We start from the raw sequence: 22,040 nt of genomic DNA, 5'->3' as shown, positions 1-22,040 counted from the left end.
CAAACTTGCGAAGAACCATGTACAGCTATTCATGAATAATTGGAAATTGGCTGTCTTTGTTAAATCTCATTTTGGTTTTTTTCAGAGGCAGCTGCAGTATTTCTAGAAATTTGCTTGTCTTGAACATTTTTGTTCTTGTTAGTTGCTCTTATTCTAAACCAGCATTATCTTATAAATGTTAATTGGTTATTTCAGGTTGTTGCAACGTAATTTGTTCAGATAAAACTGGAACTCTGACAAAGAATGAAATGACTGTTACTCATATTTTTACTTCAGATGGGCAGCATGCTGAGGTATGTAGTGAGACTGTTAGACCTTAACTTTCCTTTTTATTTTGTTGTGTGTATCAGCTGAAACATGCTGAAGTATACTGCAGGTAAAGCATCAGTTAAGAAAGCGTAAATTTGTTCCACCAAACTCCTGTTCCTCAACTTCCAGCTGATTCTGTTCTTCAGTTCATTTAGTATCACAGCCTTTGAGCTGTGTTATCTGAGTCTTCTCTGGTTACAGAAGACTTTTTTTTTTTTTTGCATGATATGTTAAATTCTTAAATCTCTTGATGGCTGTAGGTCACAATAAAAGACACATGCTGAGGTGCAGTACAAAGACAAATTGAGAGATTGTGGTTTTCTTCAGTACAGAAAGTTAAGGCTATTTTGCTGTTGCAGGTGGACAAAAATAAAATTTGCATGTTACGAACATTTAAAATAGGGATATCTGGCTTTTGGCTAAAAGTTTATTATGTGAGCCCTTCATACTGAGCATGTACTGTCATTCTTGGTTTTTTGTAATGGATGGAGTTGGAAGTAGGAGCAGGATGTGAAACAGTGGTTGTGTAGGTTGGGGAGCTGCTGCAAAGACTGAAGTAAATGCACAAAAGGAAAAGCAGCAAGGTGTGGAACTAGCTGTGGTTTCATGGGAGTGTTTTAAACAAGTTCTTAAATTCTCAAACTCTTCTTGATCAGGGTTTTTTTCCCACATTACAGTTAACAGAGGGTCTTGTCATTGGCTTTTGTAGGCATAAATATTGGCATTTTGTGTTTGCTTTTATATATCCTGGTATTTATTTTTCTATTCTTAGAATTCTGTAGGAAAACTGTAATTGCTTTTTATTTTTACTACTAGCACAATTTGTTTACATCTGGGTCAAATCAGCTCCTTTTTCCTTTTCAAGAGAACTTGAAAAGGCTGTAAAATATATTAGCTGTTAATGCTGTAGACATGAAGACTTTTTTAGGATCCTAGTGGGATGCCTGGTTTTTATTCACTAAAAACCACAATTTTACTGTTTCTAACACCTCTCTGAGGTCTCAGCTGAGAGGCTGTTCAACTATGATTTTTTTTTTTTTTCTTACTGGATGAAAACAGGACTCTGCTCTGTACTTCCATTCCCCTGCAGGGGGTATGCATTTTTAACCGGGATAAAGACGAATAGGAGGAAAAAATTAGAAAGGAAAAGAAAGAAGAAAAAAATGAAAGCATGCCTAATACTGTAAGGAAATAACATACACTGCTTTTATTTATGCAAAGGAATAAAACGCTACTATAAAAAAAAAATTAGTCTCTTAATATATTTCATTGAACTCCCTTGCCCTCAGAGTTTTTATTCCTTAATCTAGTATCTGCTACATAGAAGCTGAGTAGGAGAATCCATTCACACTGAGTAAAATCGGTCATTATGAATAGCCTTTTTAAAATTTTCTGTAGTTGATAGTAAAAAGCTGAGATTAAAGCAGTTTATGAACCTGGTGAACATTACATTGCATACTGCCTTTGGCTGTTTGTCTTGCAGGTTACTGGAGTAGGTTATAACAGGTTTGGAGAGGTGATGCTCGATGGTGAAGTTATTCATGGTTATAACAATCCATCCATTAGTAAAATTGTTGAGGTAAGATCTTGGCACAGAGAGGTGGGTTTTTAATTGATGACATAGCACAAGAGCTTTGTATGGCATTTACTTCATGTTCTGTTTTCTCCCCTTTCCTTCCTCATCTTTTTAGGCTGGTTGTGTATGCAACGATGCTTTGATTAGAAACAACACATTAATGGGGAAGCCAACAGAAGGGGCTTTAATCGCGCTTGCTATGAAGGTGTGTACTTGATAGTTCTTTTTGTATTCATGGCAGGTGGGAAGTGTGTAGAAATAAGTTGTGGTTTTGGGGTTTTTCCTCATTTTCTTCTCTGGATCTCCTAGATTCGTATTGCAGCTGCTCATCTCCTGTGTTTCTTATCTTTTGGAAATTTTGGGCATTCTGAAAGATGAAAGAAAATAATTTAGAACTGAAGTAAAATCTTTATTTTCATGTTTTTGCATCTAGTACTGTCTTTTTACCTGCCACGAGCTAATTTACCTTTTGAATATTGATTGTGCTGTCTCTTTCCCGCTCTTTCCCATGAGAAGCAGTAAATAGATGATAACTGATGTATTGGTGACTGCAGCGTTTATAGTGCCCTTTAAGTGCAGGCCATGGGCAGTTTGAATTGTGGACACTGATTAAATGTTTTGGGTTTTTATACAGTGCTGTGTGACACACCCATTACAGCTACTGAGGAATGTGGCAAGGCATCTTAGCACTTGATTATTTTCTGTGATGGTGAATAAACTCAAAAACATTGAAAGGTGAATGTGTTACAGTCTTTTTCTCCCTGTGTCACTGAGGCCCGAGAGGTATCTATCATCTTGCTGAGACTCATTCCAAGTCCCCAGTCTTTGACTGGAAAGGACCAGAGTGATGTTACTTTGGCAAGAGCCAAAGTATGTAACCCATAGAAACTGAGAACAACAGGAGTCTTTCACATCTGTTGCTGGAAAGGGAGGTAGTGAAGGAGTTGCGAAGCTTTGTAAGTAGTAAGAATGGCTTACAGCAGGCTGGGACTTCTGCATCTTCTTTAATCGGCAGTTTCTCTTGGACTTGGTTATGGGTAGAGCATGGAATGCCGTGAGCCCCATCAGGGTGGGGAGAGAACAGCATTTGAAATGAAATGCATTTTGTCTGGAGTTTTCTTGGTTAGTTTCAAGTTAAATATTTGGGTGATTCTGATCACTAAAAAAAAAAAGTCATTTCAGGTTGGATCATTCAAACTTAAAATCAGTGACTTGCCTTCTCCAGACTTTGCCACAGTCTTGTGTTACAATTTATAGGCCTTCCTAGCAGAGCAATTACATAGAAGATATGTATTAAAAAAAAAAGCACTAGGGTGATAAACCAAGAGCTACATCGCTAGTCATTGTTGATGGTCATAATCTACAAAGTATTTCAAGATCCTTGGATCAAAGATAGTATATAGTGTTAAATGATCTGACTTGTGCTGGAGCTGAAAGAAGCTTCTAGGTTCTTTCAGTGCTAGTTTGTCAGAAGTTTGTCTAAACTCGAACAGAGTGCTCAAAAACAACTTTGGAGATGAAGCTGGTTTTTATCTATGTAATGATTGTTAATGAAGATACCTCCACAAGTCAACAAATTGCACAGCTGTTTAAAAAGAAAAGGTCCTGACATTGTGGTGGTACTTCTGTTTTATATAGATGGGTTTAGACGGACTCCAGGAAGACTACATAAGGAAGGCTGAATATCCCTTCAGTTCTGAACAAAAATGGATGGCTGTTAAATGTGTTCACAGAACGCAGCAGGTAAACTTCAGTCACTGTTTCCTTATGCACTGGCTCCATAGAAGTTATTTACCTTAATATCCTCATTTTTCACTTCAGAAGTTATGGCAGGCTGGCTGTAGTGCACCGTCCTGGAAATATGGTTTTATAATAGACACAGTTTTAGCTCTGAAGTGGAGATTAGGAATCACAAGGAATTCTTCCTATAAAAGGCATAGTGGGAAATTATACTAAGTATTTTGATATCTGAGACTTTGAATGTATACCTGACTCTTCTTTCTCCCTCCTCAAACATCTAAAATAATTCTGCCAATCTTCTGCTGTTTCAGTGCTACATAGATGCATAATGAATTAAGAGTAAGAAGATGCATTGATCTTCAATAGTAAAATTTCTTTTGTTGAAAACATAGGTGTTTTGTGGTTTTCATGCAGGCAGTGTGTTCCCCAGTGATAACAGATTTTATTGATGTCAACAGTGTCCTGGATTATCAATACAAACCATTCTTTAACCTCTTTCTGTCTTCCAGTGCTTTCACATACATACTTGCATTCATATTTCATTTAGACCAATCTGAATGTTTTTGTTACAAATATTGACATAGTCACTGCCATTCTGATAACAGGAGCCTTCTAGATAGTACGTGCAACAACAGACCTGATTTTGGATTTATGGAAAATTCCCTAGTACTTCTGACCAAAACCAGGCTTGCTGACAGTGTTCAAGTATCACAGTAAAATCTTTGCTTTGGAAACAAAGCATTCAACTCTTTTTATCTATAACGGATAATATGGTTGTATTATCCTTGTCTGTATAAAGAGTGGAGAGCAGGAATTGCTATATGATTTTCATCCATGTAAGGATTTACCGCATCTGTATTTTGGTATCAGCATTTTTAAGATTGTTGAAAAAGTGGTAACAATTTTAAAGGGAGCATAAATTATTTGAAGGCTAAGAAAATGCAGTGAGTTTAGAAACTTAGAGCTCTATCAGTTAAGCCTATGAAGGACTGAGGTAACTTGACTACTGTGCATAAAGACCTTCACAGGTAGAAAATAGAGATATTAAAAAGAGCTTTTTAGCTCAACAGGAGAGATGATGAGAATCAGTGGTTGGAAATTGAGCTGAGACAGCAATTCTTAATGGGAAAGAAAGGAAGGGATGAGTTGATTTAGCATTGGAGTTAAGTGTTCGAGGTAGGTGGGGGATTCTCAGTCCCTTGATACCATCAAGGCTAGACGGCTATCTAGAAAATATTAGAGTTGTTAGGCATGGTACAAGGATGCAGGTGATGTTTAATGACCTGTGCAGCTAGTCAGATGAGGAGCTAAGGTTCTTTCAGGTCTAATGTTCTGTGTAGGTTTAATTTCTGTCCTTTGCATGGCCTCTTTAGTCTATAAACTGTGAACCGCAGTGGCTAGTGGGTATGGTGTCAACTGAAATGAGATATTGATTATTAGCTTGGCTCTTTTGATGTTACCACTCTCGACTGTATACTGTATAAAGATACTCAAAATACAGATTTTTAGGTTTAGAAGTGTAACTTTGATTTGCATTATGTTCTGAAGACTTTTAAGAAAAGTACAGATTTGCAATTCTTATGTGTGCATGTGTATGTACTTGTGTGTGTATATTTACATATACATACACACGTGCACACAACAATTCTTTCTCCTTTTAGGATAAACCTGAAGTTTGCTTTATGAAAGGTGCTTATGAGCAAGTCATTAGGTACTGTACATCATATAACTGTAAGGGGCAGACCCTACCTCTTGTTCAGCAACAGAGAGAGCAATACCAGCAAGAGAAGACATCTATGGGCTCTGCAGGACTTAGGGGTAAGGCTGTTTCAGTGTATCAAAATATCCATTTTTTAAAAATGGCACTGCTTATTGTTTAAAAAAAAACAAGAACAAGAAGAATACTAGGAATTTTTTTTTGTTCAGTAAGTGCTACTGGGTTGTTTAGTTTTTCTTTAAAATGAGAGAGTCGAAAACCAGGTGCTGTTGCCTAAGGCCTGTAGAATAACATGATTAAATTGCAAAAGGTGATAAAAGGCACTGCTGTTTCCTGTCATCTCTTGCATGTGACCATAACTGAACAGTACATTGCTACCTAATAGCTTCTATATCTCATTATAGATGTCTGTATTTTTTTTAAATGTGAATGTGTTTATTTTTCTGTTACTTTGGCTGCTAGCACCTTTGTGAGTTAGGCTGTCATAAATGATTGCAGGTCAGAAGATGCCATTAGAATTACCTTTTATGTTAACAAAATGTTTAGATTTTCAAATATAACTGGAAGTATTTTTCCCAAGATGATTGATAGGAGGTGATTGTGGGCAAGCATATACATGGCTGGCTTTCTTTGGCCTCTTTTCAGAGACCTCTAGGCTGTTAAGTCCATCCGCAGCTTTTTAAGGTTTTGGTTGTTTTTTTGGCTTTTGGTGGTTTTCTTTTGAAGGTAGGGGTACAGTGTGGCTCAGGAAATTCCTAGGATGCAAATTATTAGAAACTGCGAGGATATGCTACAAGTGGTATCTCTTTGTGCTGTTTTGTTCAGACAGTCATTCTGTGTGTCTGCTTCACACCACTGTCAAACAAGAAAATCTAGGGTGATGTTTTGGAAAAAAAGTGAATTTGCTTTTCCCTTACAACTCTAATGTAATTTAAATATATTTGAATTCAGTTTCCTACTGTAAAAGACGTTCCAGAAAATATTCAGCATGTACTCAATGAAATCTGCCTCTCCAAAAGAAAAAAAAAAACCAAACAGAAAATAAAAACATGTTAACTGATCCTCCCTTTCATCCTTTTGCCTGTGCAGAGAAACCACAAAGCTAGATGCCATTATCGTTCCACACAGTGAAAGTATAAACACCTTCATCTGAGAACAAATGGGAAGGTTATCTTTAAAACCTGGAACATGTATGTTTGGTAAAAAGACTACTCTTTAGAAGAAAGGAATATGCATAAGTAGGCTATTCTGAATATTCAAGATAACAGACATTGCTACCAAGGTTTAAAAAAAGAAAATTGCAATTTTCGCCCTTTGCTTTATGCTGGCACACTAGTTTAAAACAGTTGTTTTAAATGCTGAGGTGAATGTTAATTTCAAATCTTAACTTACCTTTTTTCTTTGTCTCCTAAAAGTTCTGGCCTTAGCTTCTGGTCCTGAGTTAGGACAACTGACTTTTTTGGGGCTTGTGGGAATAATTGATCCCCCACGGACTGGTTTAAAAGAAGCTGTTACTACACTTATCACATCAGGAGTTGCAATAAAGATGATTACTGGAGATTCACAGGAGACTGCAGTTGCCATTGGTATGAATAGTCTACTTCCTTTCATTTTTCCCATGTTTTCTGTTTTGGCAGTGCCTAGCTAATTGTTGTGAAGCGTGGGTATTAAGTCTTTAACACTCGTGAGTTCTGGGTTAACATATGACATAGTGCAATTGGGAGGAAAAAACGCCTAAAAACCAACACCCTAGCCTGAAGTGATACTTTGGTTTCAGCTTAAACTAGTTTTTCTAATTTGGTTAATGTATGACTCTTGCTGTCATGTTTTTTCTTACTGTATTTTGTTATAACATATGTTTGCTTTCTGATTCTTTTTCTTACAACCCCAACACGACCCTCCCTACCCTCAGCTCTGTATGCCTGTCTTACGGCAACAGGGAGAAACTAAAATAGCCCGTGACAATGAGTATTTGGGATGGGTATGGCACTTGAATACTGTCCAATACGGTTTTGACCATATAACTGTTTGCAGTTTAAATATTTATTAATAGTACTTAAATCACTTTTTTTTTTTACAATATAATATGTTAAAGTACAAGTACTTCAGCCAGAACATGAATACAGGATGATGAACAAAAATTTGAATGTGCACATAAAAAGTACACCTCCAAGCTAGCAGTACTTTCTCAGAGGGGTTTTTTCCCTTATGTCCCCCATGTTATTGTTCATTTTCTGTCTTGTTATTTTTGAACTGTGAATTCTTTAGAGAGGACTGAGCTCTTGTGTTTATATGGCACCTGACACAATGAAGTACAGACCTTTAGACCTAAAAAGTCGTAAGGAAATAAATATCTGATTAGAATAGACTTTGTGGCATGTGTTTGTTACTTGAGTTCAGATAATTTACTCCACTGTACTGAATCAATAAGGTGTTAAGATGTTCTGCTCTAGGCATTTCAAATCTGAACTGCTGCAGAAAATAGTAGATTAAAAAAAATGGATATTTAATGTTTTTAAAAGGGTAAATTATTATAATACCTTTTTCATTATTTATTTCCAGCTAGTCGGCTAGGATTGTATTCCAAAAATTCACAGGCAATCTCTGGAGAAGAAATAGATGATTTGGATATTCAGCAACTTTCTCAAATAACACCAAAGGTTTGTTTTGATACACTACTTACTGAAATACAGTAAGGGATATATTTTATATTGAGAAATGCTTTTTTCTGTGAAAAGCTAAAATGTAACTTCTGAGACACAAATAATGTTCTAATAGAAGTGATACGATAAATTACCAGAGGCTTTTAGTACAGAAACATGGAAGCTGTCTCAGATCAAACAAGTATCTTTCGGTTTGACATTTATTTCTTTCAACTCACACGGTTATCTTTTTAGTGAGTTTATTACTTTTTGTCTCTTCTAATGATTCAATTTGGTTTTTACTTTTCAATGCCTGTACTGGAACTTTCATTTTGCCACCTCTCACTATCAGTGAGCATCACCACCTTTTTGTATTGCTAGACCATTTTATTTCTTTGAGTAGCTCAGCTCATATATATAACCTTACAGTTTGCATGTTCAGACAGTCCATCCTTTTGTAATTTGTAAGAGGAGCTGTCTGTATCTTTAATAATTTTTAATCTGAGGTCACTGGTTGAGAATTTTGAAAGGGTCTGTTTATTAAGTTACTGCTTAATACTTTTTAGTTATTAAATAACTAAATGTATTAGCCAATGTCAAAGTTGTAAATGTGAAGTCATAATCAAATGCAATTGAGGTTCAGGCTTGGCTATGTTGCAAAATTTATGCATCAAAATGCTGCTCTGTTTGCAAAAGACTGCAAAATGAGACTGCAGTGTGCTTGAGTCTGATGTAAGCAAGCCAAAAGCCAATATTTACAATCAAGAAATGTGCATGTCAGCTTTGTGTCTTTCCTTGGTGACTCACACAAGCAAACTTAGAAAAAAAGAATTGTATGGTAAATAGTAATTTTTGGTTTATTTGGTAATGCCTGTTCTTAAGGGCTGTCCACCTTAAATAACTGAAATAGCTACAAATTTTCTTTGTGCATGTTTGACCTGTGAGTTAATTTGTTTTCTAGGCATTTATTTAAAATCTTATTAGGAATTAATTAAAATCAAGCAATAAGATTGTGTACAGTTTAAAGTGGCTGTTGAGAAGTCTTAACTTCTTACCATTTCTTGAAAAGGAAAAATAGGTGTGAATGCTAACAATATGGAGTTTATGGGAAACTAAATTCCATGTGCTCAAATTTCAATTTACAGAGAAGACCAGAGACAAAAAAATTCTGAAAATTAATAATTCTTTCTAAGATGAGATCTTTATTAATTAGCTTTAAAACTTCAATCTATTAATAATATGCTAGATAAACTAGTAAAATTGAAATGTCCTGAGTAGCTTGCCCTAGTGCTGACAGGGGAAAAGGACATTAATTGTAGAGTCAGCATGGCAATTGCCTGCGTGAATTTAGTCAGGGAAGGCCAGCAGTGAGCCATTATAACTCAGTTGTTTCATAATTTCAGAATGTTTTTAAATTGTATATTCTATCTTGAAATAATTAGCACCAACTTTGTTTACCGGAACACATTTCGAATCTTCTCTGGAATGAATGATTTCACTCAATTAAAAACACAGCTCACTGGTGCTTCAACTTCAGAGCTAACAAGAGTAGAGTTGGCCTTTGATAGTATTTTTTATCGTCTAACTTTATAGTGCAATTCTTTAAATTTCTCAAATTTTCACTACTTCTTCATTGTGCTTTTAACAGGTTGCAGTATTTTACAGAGCCAGTCCCCGACATAAATTGAAAATCATAAAGGTATGTCTTACTAGAGACTCAAATGCCAGACTGTTGCTATGGGTACTGTTTGTGGTACCTTTACTTAAATTATAAGTATTTCAAGATGAAATCAGAAATGAAGTTGGTTTGAAAGTGAAGTGTATTTGAAAATATTACCTAGAAAAATGTGTAGTGCCCACAAGGGATAGGCAGCTGCTGGTAGGCAACATCATGCTTGCTTCTATGTAGGGAACTGGGGGTTGATTGAGATTTTGTGTCACGTTGCAGTTGAATTGACTAGGAACTTGAAAGAACCATATTTTGGATACTTCTCAGAACAAAATAAAAGGGCATGAATTTCAAACCATGTCTGAGGTAACACTTCTGTTCAGAAGTTAACAAAAGAAGGTAGCAAAGAGGGACATATTCCATGTAACAATTGGAACAATCTGAAAAGCAACAGTAAGGAGAAGGAAGTCAAACATTGAGACAGTTGGAATATATTGAGAATTATAAGAGAGTGATAATGTTAAAATGTAAATACAGTATTTTCTTTCTCTAGGGCTTTTTACTTTCTCTTAAGGGCAGATTTTATCTACCCAGCTTTAAAATTCAGGCTGTCTGGATATATGAACTGAAGCTTAACCCAAAAGCTTGTATAAAAATTCATTAGAATACAAACAGCTGCATTTTTTTAAAGGATTTTATGGTGGAATTATAAGAAATTGGGGGGGAAGTAGGGGTGATGACACTAACCTTGTATCTAGAATAATTTTGTAGGATGGATTATTTCAATCCCTGATTTAAGCTCTTCCTTTTTTTTAGTCCCTGCAAAATAATGGTGCAGTAGTAGCTATGACAGGGGATGGAGTGAATGATGCTGTTGCTCTGAAGGCTGCAGATATTGGCGTAGCAATGGGACAAACCGGAACAGATGTTTGTAAAGAGGCAGCAGATATGATCCTTGTGGATGATGATTTTCAGACAATAATGTAGGTGGCATTTACGTACATACCTTTTGCATCTTTTATTGAAATGTTGCCTGAGTTAAAAACAAAAGAAATTCCCTGAACTTGTAAGTGTAGCAGTTGTTAGACTTCTCCACTAAGACAGGAGAATTATCTTTATGGTAATTACCTGTATTATCCTCTTAAAAAAAAGAGTTGGGAACATAATAGTACAAGGGGCAACTAAGCATTTCTGTCTTTTTATGTATGTTAATAATAATAATAAAAGAATGTATTTACATATTTAGACCTTTGTTACTTTGGTCTTGTAGATAGATCAGATTAAGTAACAAAGGAGGTCGTGCATGTATGTGCTATAAAAGCTAACCAGTATTTCTGCTTCTCCAAATAGAATTATAGTAGTAGTATATTTGGAAACATAACCGATGTGAAATTGTGAGTCTGTTAGCTGTCAATAGGATTCATCTTCATTTAATTTCTTACTTCAGAAGCATAAATCTTATGTAAAAGTGAGACCATTCCTCAAGATTTAAAAATTTTACAGTGCTGTGTTTGTTTCCAACTCTTTAAATGTGGTGTTTCAGAAAAGGAAAGGAATATAAGCTATTCAAATGTCACAGGTGAAAATAAGTTACCAACTTCTAGTAACCAGCTGTTTGTTACTTGTTCATTTTCTTTTGTTTGGGGTACTTCAAAGAGAGCATAGCTAAACTTACCTTGTTTTGAATTTCATCCGACTTTTGAAGGTAGTGGTTGATGGCAGAGCTGGACCGCTGTCTAGCGAGATAGCCTTCATTCTGAAATTATGCATCAATCTCAGAATGCTTCAGTTTGTCTGAAGGTATGATGCTTAACCCTTGGGAAGAAATGAAATGTAGGAGTACTATATAAGAAAATCTACCTTGGTAGCAGTATGTCAGAGGATGATCTGAGAGTTAAAAGATCTCCATACTAATTCAGCCAACAGCAATGTGCTGTTCTGTAAAAACAAAAGGGAGAAGGGGATCATTTTGAGATATTTGGAAGAGTATGTAGGAAGGATATCTCTGGTAAGTACTTTACTTGGGCTTGATGAAGCTTTTGCTGGAATGCTTTACCCAGTTTTGCTCACTTCATCAGGAAAGCTCTCAATAGGAGAGTGGAGAAAGTGGTGAACACTGGTGGTGGTGGTGGGAAGTATGAGCTTCCATAGTTTTACATCCTTCCCACTAAACCCTTTAATAATTTGTCTGAAAAGTTACAAAAGGAATGCTGATTTAAATGTTGGTCTTGGCTGTTGGGGGAATGGAAGAAAGAAATCAGTTTTATTTGCAGCGGAGTAGACTTGATTTAGGTATTCGAAAACACTTTCTCACCACTATAATTGCGATAACATGATAGGCCAGTTGCGATATGTGCTAGAGGTTGAGAAGATGCTCTATACGTATTTCATTCTGGTGCAGTAAGAATACATGGTCTTCTAAAGTCATGCTATATTTCGATGGTTTTGTAGAAGTGTGTGTGTTTTGGTTTTTTTGGGGGTGTGTATGTGGGTTTTTTAAATTATCTAAGTTGAATGGGAAGGTCGTATCAAGGATGATGGTGAATCTTGAACCAGGAGGAGATTTTACCGTTGACATTTCATTTTGAAAGTTAAGCAGCTGGAAAAATAACTATTGTGATTAATCTCATAGTCAAATTGAAAAACAATGATTGTCAAAGTTATGAGAACCTCAACTCATTTGTTTCTTGACATTTGTATTGCTGCTTAAAGTAATAGCTTTTTTTGGTTTGTTTTAAGCTTTTTTGGCAGTAGTGTCATTTGTCTAGTGATGTAATCTTTGTTTTTAATTGCAGGTCTGCAATTGAAGAGGGTAAAGGAATTTATAATAACATAAAAAATTTTGTTAGATTTCAACTGAGCACGTAAGTTTGAAAAGTTGACAATATTAGAAGGTTCTAACTACATTGTGAATAAATCAAAGCGTCATGAAGCAGATGCTGCATAAATTCATGTGAACATTGTAAATTTCACGTAGAATGCTGATATGTTCTGCTTTTGAATTTTCAGTATTTTGTATCTAGTGGCTTGTTTCATTTTTAAAGAACCAGAAAATAGTGCAATAAACATACATCTAACTTTGTCACAGTTCTTCCTGTTAAGATGTGAAACATCAGTAACTGAGAAGTTGGAGAGAAACAGCATAGCTACCTACGGGCCCTTGTTTAAAGGAGTAGTTAGTAGTCGTTCCCTCCGTAACCCAAACGTGTATCAAAAGGAGGAAACCAGGGAAACGGGAGGCTAATTTCTCTGTAATCCATATACTGGTTTGTGGAATGAGTTAGCTCTGTGAAGCTGATTTCTTTTTGTTGCATATAAGGATCCCTGTGCTAACTATATCATGTGTATGTAAGACAAGAAGACAAGTTCATTATGCCTTAGCTGAAAAAATTTTGCGAGTTTATCTTATTGAATCTGGATTCAGGAACATGGTTTTCCTCTTCGCCACGTTGTTCGTGTACTTTTTTGAAGCCTTCATGGCATTTCAGAGTGGTTGAATGAAGTTGCAGAAGTTAAAATAAAATGAAAAACCAAACACAAACACCCCCCCCCAAACCCCACAAATGCCAAATACCCCCCAAAGGCAAAAAAAAAAAATAATCCCCACCAAACCCCCCCCAACACAACAAAACCCAGAAAACATCAACCTCTTAAAATTTGCATAAAAATTGTTAGAAGAGTCATATACTTTCAATCTTGACTAGTGTCTTGCATTGGTAGAAGACTAGAAATCTGCTTCTGAACTAAGCATTGATATTTTAGGAAAGTGTGCTTACCTGTTAGCCTGGGAAATGGTAGCCTCAGATTTTTGATGAATGAGTTACCCTTTTTTTTTCTGTCCTTCTTTGCAGGGAGAGCATAATAGGATTCAGTAGAGCGCTAAATTTGCAATTATTATAAGTCTTGCTCTCTTCTTGTTCGTTATGAAACCACTTAATCTTGCACTCAAAGCAATTAGTGCATACTTGTTTAGAGATGTTTCTAATACCAACCTTGCAAACAGCTAATCTATTTTCAGTCTTTTGCCTAGCCTTCTCCTCTTGCTAAGAATGAGGAGTGGTGTAGGTATTTTTAGGGAACTTGGGTAGTACCTTGCCTTGACTGATTAGTCAGACTATTGACAGGTGCACAGAGCCGTTGCCATGTTAACATCAAAAGTGTAAAAGCAGTTTGTTTTTTCAAATCCAAGTTTAGAAGTTCTGCTTCTGGCACAATAAAAGTAGAGGACCCAGTTCCCCAGGAAAAAATTGATTAGGTGAAGGTGAGTGATAACTCTGGAATGTTATCTTAAAGTTTGGGAGGTTTTTCAGATGCAAATTTGCTGTCTTTTAATTGCCAAACCAACGCTGTTTTAAATATGGACTGTGTCAAGAGCATTCTAAATGAATTCATGCTCTACCTTTAAAGTTAGGCTTATGTCAGTCATCATTCACACTGTCAAAATCTGTATCTACTCTTAAATAGTTGAAGCGTTGATTGCAAAGCAGTTATCAGTGGGTCTTCAGAAATGTTCCATGCTGACAGTTATAAAAATGGATTCTTTCAACAGGAGTATAGCAGCACTGACTTTAATCTCACTGGCTACATTAATGAACTTTCCTAATCCTCTCAATGCCATGCAGATCTTATGGATCAATATTATTATGGATGGACCTCCAGCTCAAAGGTAAGTAATTACTTTAAATTCCATTAGAGATCTGAAGTCCTTTTATTTCAGCAAGGAAAATGATTGCTCATAAAGAAAACTCAGAAGTGTTAAACTTCAGTGAAATATTTCTGAAACAGTGTTGTGGTTTAACCAGGACAAACAGCAAACTTCTTTGAATTACAACGTTTGCAGTATAGTTCTGTGTTCATTCCTTTTGATTTGCTTTAGTATCTAATGATAATTATGGGGGCAGCATGGCTACCTAAAGATCCACGTATATGCCCATGAAAATTGCATGCAGGATTCTGGTTTCCCTCAGGGTTCTTCCTCTGCCCCTCTTCACTGCAGATAGATGGTGGAGGGAGAGGTGGAAAGGAACAAGCGGTAAATTCCTTGGCTAGGCCGATCACGGTAACAGAAATGGGAAACATAACTAATATTGCAGCTTCCTTTAACATCTGCTAATTTTAATACTGTCTGATACCATGTATTTATGGACTCTCAAACTGCAGTGTTAGAATATTGCCTGTTACTAATACATATACATACATAACTCAGTTTTCTGAAAGTGAAAATACCATGTGCTGATGTGAATGAGATGATTCTTAGGCTGTAGAGAGAAGACTAAAATCTTTCTTTCAACTCAGAAAATCTAGTCCTTAAGTTAGAAGCAGTAAATTATTTTTATGATGATAAAAATCTAAGATGTTCTTTTAATTGTAAGTCTTGGGGTGGAGCCTGTGGATAAAGATATTATTCGGAAGCCTCCAAGAAATTTGAAGGACAGCATTCTGACCAAAAACCTGATTGTTAAAATACTGGTTTCATCAATAATTATCGTGTGTGGAACACTGTTTGTCTTCTGGAGAGAGGTATGACAAAAGTACAAAACTTAAAGTGGTAACAAACTAATTTAAAATAAATCCTTTTTATACCAGCAGTTGGAATTCAGAGTTTATATGAGCTTAGTTGCAAGTTTTGTCCATGTTTAATGATCTATTCAACTAGGAGATTAGAGAGGAAGATTTTCGAAGTAGTTGTTGAAATGAGGAATACAGTTTTATTCCCCAGTCTCTCTTTTAACACAGACTTTTCCAGGTCCCAAATCTACTTGGGAAACCTTGGCCCATAGAAAGTCATTGTACAAATCTAGCCATGAAACGGCCATTTTACTTTCTTTTCACAATAGACAAAACTGTTGTTTGAACTTTTGGTAGTGCATCACAGAATTCTTGGTATTCTCCGTGCTTGCATAAATGTTCGTCAAGAGGCTTTATTTAATCACAGCTTGGAATTACAAATTGTTATAATTTACAGGTGCATAATTTTTGCTATATGATTTATTAAATCAGCTTGGGGCAAACAAGTTCCTTTGATTTATGAGCTAGTAGAACTTGAATTATTGTAATAACTTTGTTTAGTTGTGGAAGGTTTAAAGCATGCTAAAGCCATTTCATTTTCTTTTGTTGGCAGTTAAGAGACAATGTAATAACGCCTCGAGATACAACCATGACTTTCACCTGTTTTGTGTTTTTTGATATGTTCAATGCTTTGAGTTCTAGATCTCAGGTAAGTGATTCGTACTGTCTATTTACACAGTATTTACACGATAAGAAGAATTTTCTTTGAGGGAGGTTCTTGCTGTGTTTGTTTCAAGTGCATTCCTGCAGATTTACTTCACATCTGCTATTAAGCTTCAGAGTTTCACATATTTACTAGGTAGGATTTCTTAAATTATAGATAAGCATTGGTTTCCTTTAATTTTTTTTTATGTGATGCGGAGCTGGTAGTAATGCTTCTGTCCTGACAGGAGCGAGGAGATTTTTATTAAAAGCTGAAGTGTGATGGTCCTTTGTATTGCTGTGTACACTTGGTTGGTTTTGGTTGGTTTTTTTCCTTCTGAAAATTCTGTCAGTTTAGCATCCTTTCCAGAATCTGAAACTTCTTGAAGGCCTTCACTTTTTTGTTTTGTAACCCTAAACCCATAATCCAAGGAAAATTTCTTAAACTGTTCTTTCTGTCTATAAGTTTGCTTTAAGGAAACAAGTCTGAAATTTTGTGCTAGCTGGAGAAAAGTACATTGCTAGTATATGTAATCACATTTACTCTAATTTGTGGTCTATTTTCTGATATGAATTGTCAGAGTCAACAAAAAACATTTCCTTCTAGTGTAGAGGGCACCTTCTAATGCACTGTACTTGCAGAAAAGTATACAAGTCGTTGACTATGAAGACAGGATTTGTACTCTGTTTACCAGAGAGAAAATGCAATTAGCCTGTTCAAGATCTTGTTCTGGATTATCTAAAAGGTCAACAATAATTTTTTACACTTTTCTAAAATGTAATGGATGAAAAGAAATTGTAGTTACGAAATATTTTCTTGTTTAGATTTTCTTGTTTAGTGTAACGTTGTTTATTTTACAGGCAAAATCTGTGTTTGAGATTGGACTTTGCAGTAACAAAATGTTCTGCTATGCTGTCCTTGGATCTATAATGGGGCAATTATTGGTCATTTACTTTCCTCCACTTCAGAAGGTTTTCCAAACAGAGAGCTTGAGTTTGTTGGGTAAGAACAATTCCCTTTTCAAAATTGTACATTAAGGATTAATTTGTAAATGCGTTATCTGAAGGTTCTATAAGAGCGCTTTCTGGCTGTTGGCATACAATTGGAATACAAAGGGGAAAAAAAAAATAATTCATTTTATATGGGTTTTTTTGGGAACCAGGATTTAAATGCATATGATACACAACTGATCAGTGTGTTCTTAAATTTCTTAGGTGCTTATGTATATTAAGTTTTCTAATATAAATTTTGATGCAGGCAAAACTGAAGCATAGAGTTTATTGAAGGTTTTTAAGCACTATTAATCTTACTATTTAGCAAGTTTTTTCTCTAAATAAAAACACCTTATTTAGAAATCTTGATCCTTTATTAAATGATCAACTGCATTGTCATAGGATAGACAGACAGGGATTTTAAGAAGCAATAGACATGTAATGCTGTTAGCCTCATTAAGACTGCATTACTTCTATGGTTTTCTGGAGTTAAAGGATTGTCATGAAATACATGTTTTTACACAATTATTTTTATTGTAGTGTCGTTTCTGATGATACTAATATTTTTTCATTATGAAGTTAATTATGTTGCTTAGTGTTGTTTTCATAGGTGTTGATAAAAATAGGATTATGAAATACTTTAAAAGTTTGAAATGTCATGCCTGTGCTTAAGATTTGTGCGTAAACTATGCATGTTAATTTTCTGGACCTGCAAAAATTGATTCTTTCTTCATTTCTCCTGAACTTACCCAATGATTGGGAGACAGTTTGAAAGTCTTGTAAGTCTGCCCTTAGCCTTAAGTAGCAAATTTTTAAAAAGCTAATTATCTTTTTCCAGATTTACTGTTTCTTCTGGGGCTCACTTCCTCTGTGTGCATAGTGACTGAGATCATAAAGAAGTTTGAAAGAAGCAAGGAAAAGATCCAGAAACGTGGAAGTTCTTCTTCGTCAACTTCGTCTTTTCTTGATGTATGATGCATATTGCATTCTTTTGTTTGCAAACTTAGGGATTGCTGTGTAACGATGCAGGAGAAAGCAAAACAATATTTGGAGGATAAAGAAATCCTGAGGGCTTTTGACAAGTCCTTTGTTTCACTGGCTAATGATGAACGTTTATGTTTCAAGACTGTTTAGAATTTAACTTCCAGCTGTGGGAGTAACAAATGAAATTATGCAACTTTGGTAACATTTTTCCTCAAACATAAATTTACTTTTGAGATTGAACGGGATTTTGTGTGTGTGGGGGTTAATTTAAAGAAAGATCTAAGCCCAAGTCCCATTTTCTGCACTTAAAATATATAACTGTAAAATCCTTCTCTTAGATATAAATATTTTAGTTTGTTTTTATTTAAAACATTGTACTATTTTACTTTTATGGTGGTGGGACTTTGCTACTAATACAAGAATAAAAAATATTTCAGAGGCATTCCACTGGGTTTAGAGTCTGTCACAAGAGTGCCATATTCTAGCTACTATATTTATTTACTTTATCCTGCAATGTGTAAGCGGCTCAAGTACCTTGTGCTACAGTTTTTTTGTATCCCAAGTTGTTTTGGTTTTTGGTTTTTTTTTTTGCACAGGATGTGACCGCTGTCGGATCACTGTTTTTCTTTTCTTTTTCTGTGATTGAAAAGCCTATACTGCAATTTGAAGTAAATGTTTGCTTTTCTTAAAAGTGTGTTGTCTCTTTGTTTTAAAAGAAACTGGCATTTACACCAGATTAGCATGCTTGTTTTGATATAATTTTAGATACAAACTTTGTTTCATGTCTTGTTCCATATTTACTTTAGTTTATGACTCTTAGATCACTCGAGTGATTATAGGACAGTACTGTTACTGAAATGATTTGTAATGTATTGCATTAGAAAATGAATGCACTAATCCTCACTCTAATGGCAAAACCCCCCCACCCCTCTTTCAAAAAGGCTTGGTTTTTCCTTCCTCTTCCTTCTACCCTGATCATAAAAATAAACTTTTTACTGGTAGCATAACTTAAAATGTTAACCTACAGAATGACTTTTTGTGGCTAGAAAAGCATTATAATAGATTCAGTCTTGATATGTTGTAAGTATTTTTAATAGATGATAATGTCTAAATAATATTCACTAATTGGAAATAGTGTTCTTCCTCAAAATAGACTTGCAGCTGTTGTCATCAGTGTCGTCTTTCTTCCTTGAGGAAGGCAATGCAAGGAACAATCACCCTGGGAATCTTGAAAAGAGGATGCATAAGATCTCTACGTGGAGTTGGGTTGGAGACCTAATGATATCTCTCTTGCTTGAAAGCACGTGGATACACATCTTTTCACACCGTAGCCTGAAAGCGTAGCGTTGGTATTGGCTCTGGGCCATGCTGTCACGGTGGTCATCCTGTTAGTTCACGAGGAATTGTTGTAAACAGGTACTGGGATATTTCTGCACTTACCTTTGTGCCTTGCCCCGCGTGCCATGCTCAAAATGTGGGGATTTCATGGAAAACAAGGCAGTTCAGAAAGTGCTGTATGAATCTCTCTGCTAAGAGGTTATTTTAATTGTTCTCTTCTTTTTACCTCTGGAGATTCCCAGACTTGGTCAGGAAGAAGGGCTGCAGACAGGACATGAGCGCACCATTGAGTCCACTTTACACATAGGATTCATCCATCGCTCTGTCTGACCCTGGGCCTGCTCAATATGCCCATATTGCCCGGACTGCCAGTGGGCTGGAAATCTGATTGTGTAAAGGCAAAGACTGCAGCATGTGGCCCTCATCTCTTCCTGCAGGATGTTGTTAGGTGAACCGCTGAGCTGGTAGAGCCTGAACAAGATAACCTGACCGAAATGCTCTCATGTCTTCAAGCAAAAGTTTCTTATTTCCAGCAGTTCTGAAGCCTTTCAGAAATTGAACAGCTTTGTCAGTGTTCCTCCTGTTGAACTATTACCACCTTTGGCAAGCGAGGCTGTAGTTGTTCAGTATTGTTGTAGTGTGTTCAGTATTTCAATACAGTCTCAGAACACTTATTAATAAAATCCTTAGTATTGTTCAGTAAAGACAGATAGTAAAAACTGACAATGCATGCTGATAAATCTCTTGAGCGAACTTAGGTTTTGAGAAAGTACAGCAACGCATAGTAAGTTACATAGTAAGTCCTTACACGTTGATATTTCATGGGATTTGACTGCTCTGTGCTCTGCACTTTGGTCTTGGAGTCCCAGAAATCCAGAAGTGCAGATGAATGCCAATTTGTCTTAGCTTGGAAGTGTCACTGCCTAGTCTTTAAACAAATTTAATGAAGTACTCCTTTCCCAGCACAAGTCTCACCTGCTGAATAAGGTATGTCAGTTTAGACAAGAAATAAAATTTCAGTCTCTTAAGAACAATGTTTGCCTTCTTACAGGGTGAACTTAATTGAATGCAATTCACTTTAAATATGTCAAACTAAGTTGTGCTGTGTTCTCGAATGGAAGATGAAACAATAACAAGTAATTCAACTAGCTCAATCTCATTATTTATAAAAAATGCTTGGGCTGAATTCCATTGCCCTTTTTTTTTTGGCTCCACTCTTGATCATTACCACCTAACAGGAAGTTGGAGAGGTTTCTTTCCAGGACAGTTGAATGAATAGTGGGATCTTTCCACAAAAATTGAGGCATGGGGTGGTGAAAATAGCAACTGAGGAATTAAGTTGCTCTTACTAAAGCATGGAATAAAGAACTTCTCAGTTTTTTATAAGTAAAGGCCCTTTATTTTTCCTACAAAGAAGATTGAAAACCTATAATGACTCAGAAAGGGAAACTGGATCACTTGATTTAAATTCTGCATTGTAACCCCTAGAATCAGTATTTTCTTTGGCATACAGGATTGGTGTTTGCAATGAGGTGTATTTCATTTTATCAGCAACAAAGAACAGCTGAATTCTGCATTGAGAACACATTTCCAGTAGAATAATTCTTAATCATTGAGTTGGCACTCCCAAAGGTATTCTCAAAATGCCATATGATCATAGCAGTGTTTTTATCCCAAAATGGAGTATTTGAATTTATCCTAGTCTTCCAAACTATCTAATTGAAGATACTGCTTTTCACAAGTCTCAAGAATTTATGTTTGCCATCATTTTTCCAATATGGGATTCAGAGTAAATAAAGATCTGTCTTCTCACAGCACTAAAAGTGGAATCAAACATGCCTGCATTTTTATATTGAAGACTTATTTTAAATGTGATTATTTCCAATGATTAAAAACTAAGCAACTACAAGCTTGGTAAAATGAAACGTGGGATCATAGCGGATCAGAGGAGGATTTGGATGATTAAGGATGTAAGTTTTAGTTACTAAAATCAAGAACTTTAACCCTTTCAAGTCATTTGATCAAAATGCGACTTTGTAGACTGCTGCAAATAGACGTCTATTTAGAAATGGGTTGTGAAATTCTAGTAACTCGCTGTATGGTTGAATGTAAGTGCCATCTGCTGGTAGTTAAGTAGCAGGTTTCGTACGGGAAAAAATCTTAAATACTACTACCACAGACTATCAAAAATTGTTTTCTCCTGAATGGAATAGATGATACAAATCTTTTCTCATTGAATGTATTATGGCAGTATCAAGACTCAGCTGTATGATTGATCAGAGATCCTTCCGGTAAGTCACAAGATCTAGTGAGTTACTTCCATGTGGATAGCTGTCAGATAGGGGACGTAATCAGGACTGAAAACTCAGCACACAATGATGCAGGAATCAAGCTTGAATTCTGGTAAGTAATGAGCAAAACTAATGATTAGAGGTGGAAATCATTATTTTCCTGAATGTAAGAAAAGGTATATGGATTCTTGAGGAAAAAAGTAATACAAAACAAATGTAGTAATCAGATTTCATGTGACACTGGAAAACCAATGGTTTTATAACAAAAGCACTTAGCTAAATAGCTAACTTTCCAGCAAAATTAGTCAATTACAAGGCACTGAAATACTGATGATGTAGGATTTTTTTAAATATAAATTGTTTTTCAGTATTACCATATTGATAGTAAGGGTTTGTCAAGTAACTTTGTGTACATCGGGGCAAGTTAAACAGGTCTGTAATTTTAGTATAGCTGTTTGTTAGAGAAAGGTTAAATCAAATGACAACAGTTTGTTAACGGCAGAGGATTGTACACAGTTACTCTGAATTAGTAAGCCTGCAGAAACTTACTACCCTGTGATATCTGTGTGTG

General features: G+C 35.7%; 1 protein-coding gene across 5 annotated transcripts in view; it reads left to right on the top strand.

Moving 5' to 3' along the window:
• Positions 1-18,531, top strand: part of ATP2C1 (ATPase secretory pathway Ca2+ transporting 1) — a 67,125-nt gene extending 48,594 nt beyond the window's left edge. For 4 of the 5 annotated variants that reach the window (XM_054814384.1, XM_054814387.1, XM_054814385.1 and 1 more), the window contains 15 exons: positions 196-293; positions 1,793-1,888; positions 2,001-2,090; positions 3,524-3,628; positions 5,287-5,443; positions 6,758-6,928; positions 7,905-8,002; positions 9,633-9,683; positions 10,470-10,636; positions 12,449-12,517; positions 14,203-14,319; positions 15,026-15,173; positions 15,775-15,870; positions 16,725-16,866; positions 17,695-18,531. In XM_054814384.1, the coding sequence (XP_054670359.1) occupies positions 196-293; positions 1,793-1,888; positions 2,001-2,090; positions 3,524-3,628; positions 5,287-5,443; positions 6,758-6,928; positions 7,905-8,002; positions 9,633-9,683; positions 10,470-10,636; positions 12,449-12,517; positions 14,203-14,319; positions 15,026-15,173; positions 15,775-15,870; positions 16,725-16,866; positions 17,695-17,831 (1,742 nt within the window). In that variant the 3' untranslated portion in view covers positions 17,832-18,531. Of the gene's footprint in view, positions 1-195; positions 294-1,792; positions 1,889-2,000; positions 2,091-3,523; positions 3,629-5,286; positions 5,444-6,757; positions 6,929-7,904; positions 8,003-9,632; positions 9,684-10,469; positions 10,637-12,448; positions 12,518-14,202; positions 14,320-15,025; positions 15,174-15,774; positions 15,871-16,505; positions 16,610-16,724; positions 16,867-17,694 lie in introns of all 5 variants that reach the window. The other variant, XR_008575645.1, reaches the window with a different exon arrangement.
• The last annotated feature ends 3,509 nt before the right edge of the window (positions 18,532-22,040 follow it).

Source organism: Grus americana, chromosome 2 (assembly GCF_028858705.1).
Source record: "Grus americana isolate bGruAme1 chromosome 2, bGruAme1.mat, whole genome shotgun sequence".
NCBI lineage: Eukaryota > Metazoa > Chordata > Aves > Gruiformes > Gruidae > Grus > Grus americana.
Note: the sequence above shows the minus strand (reverse complement) of the source record. Positions and strands in the feature narration are given on the sequence as shown.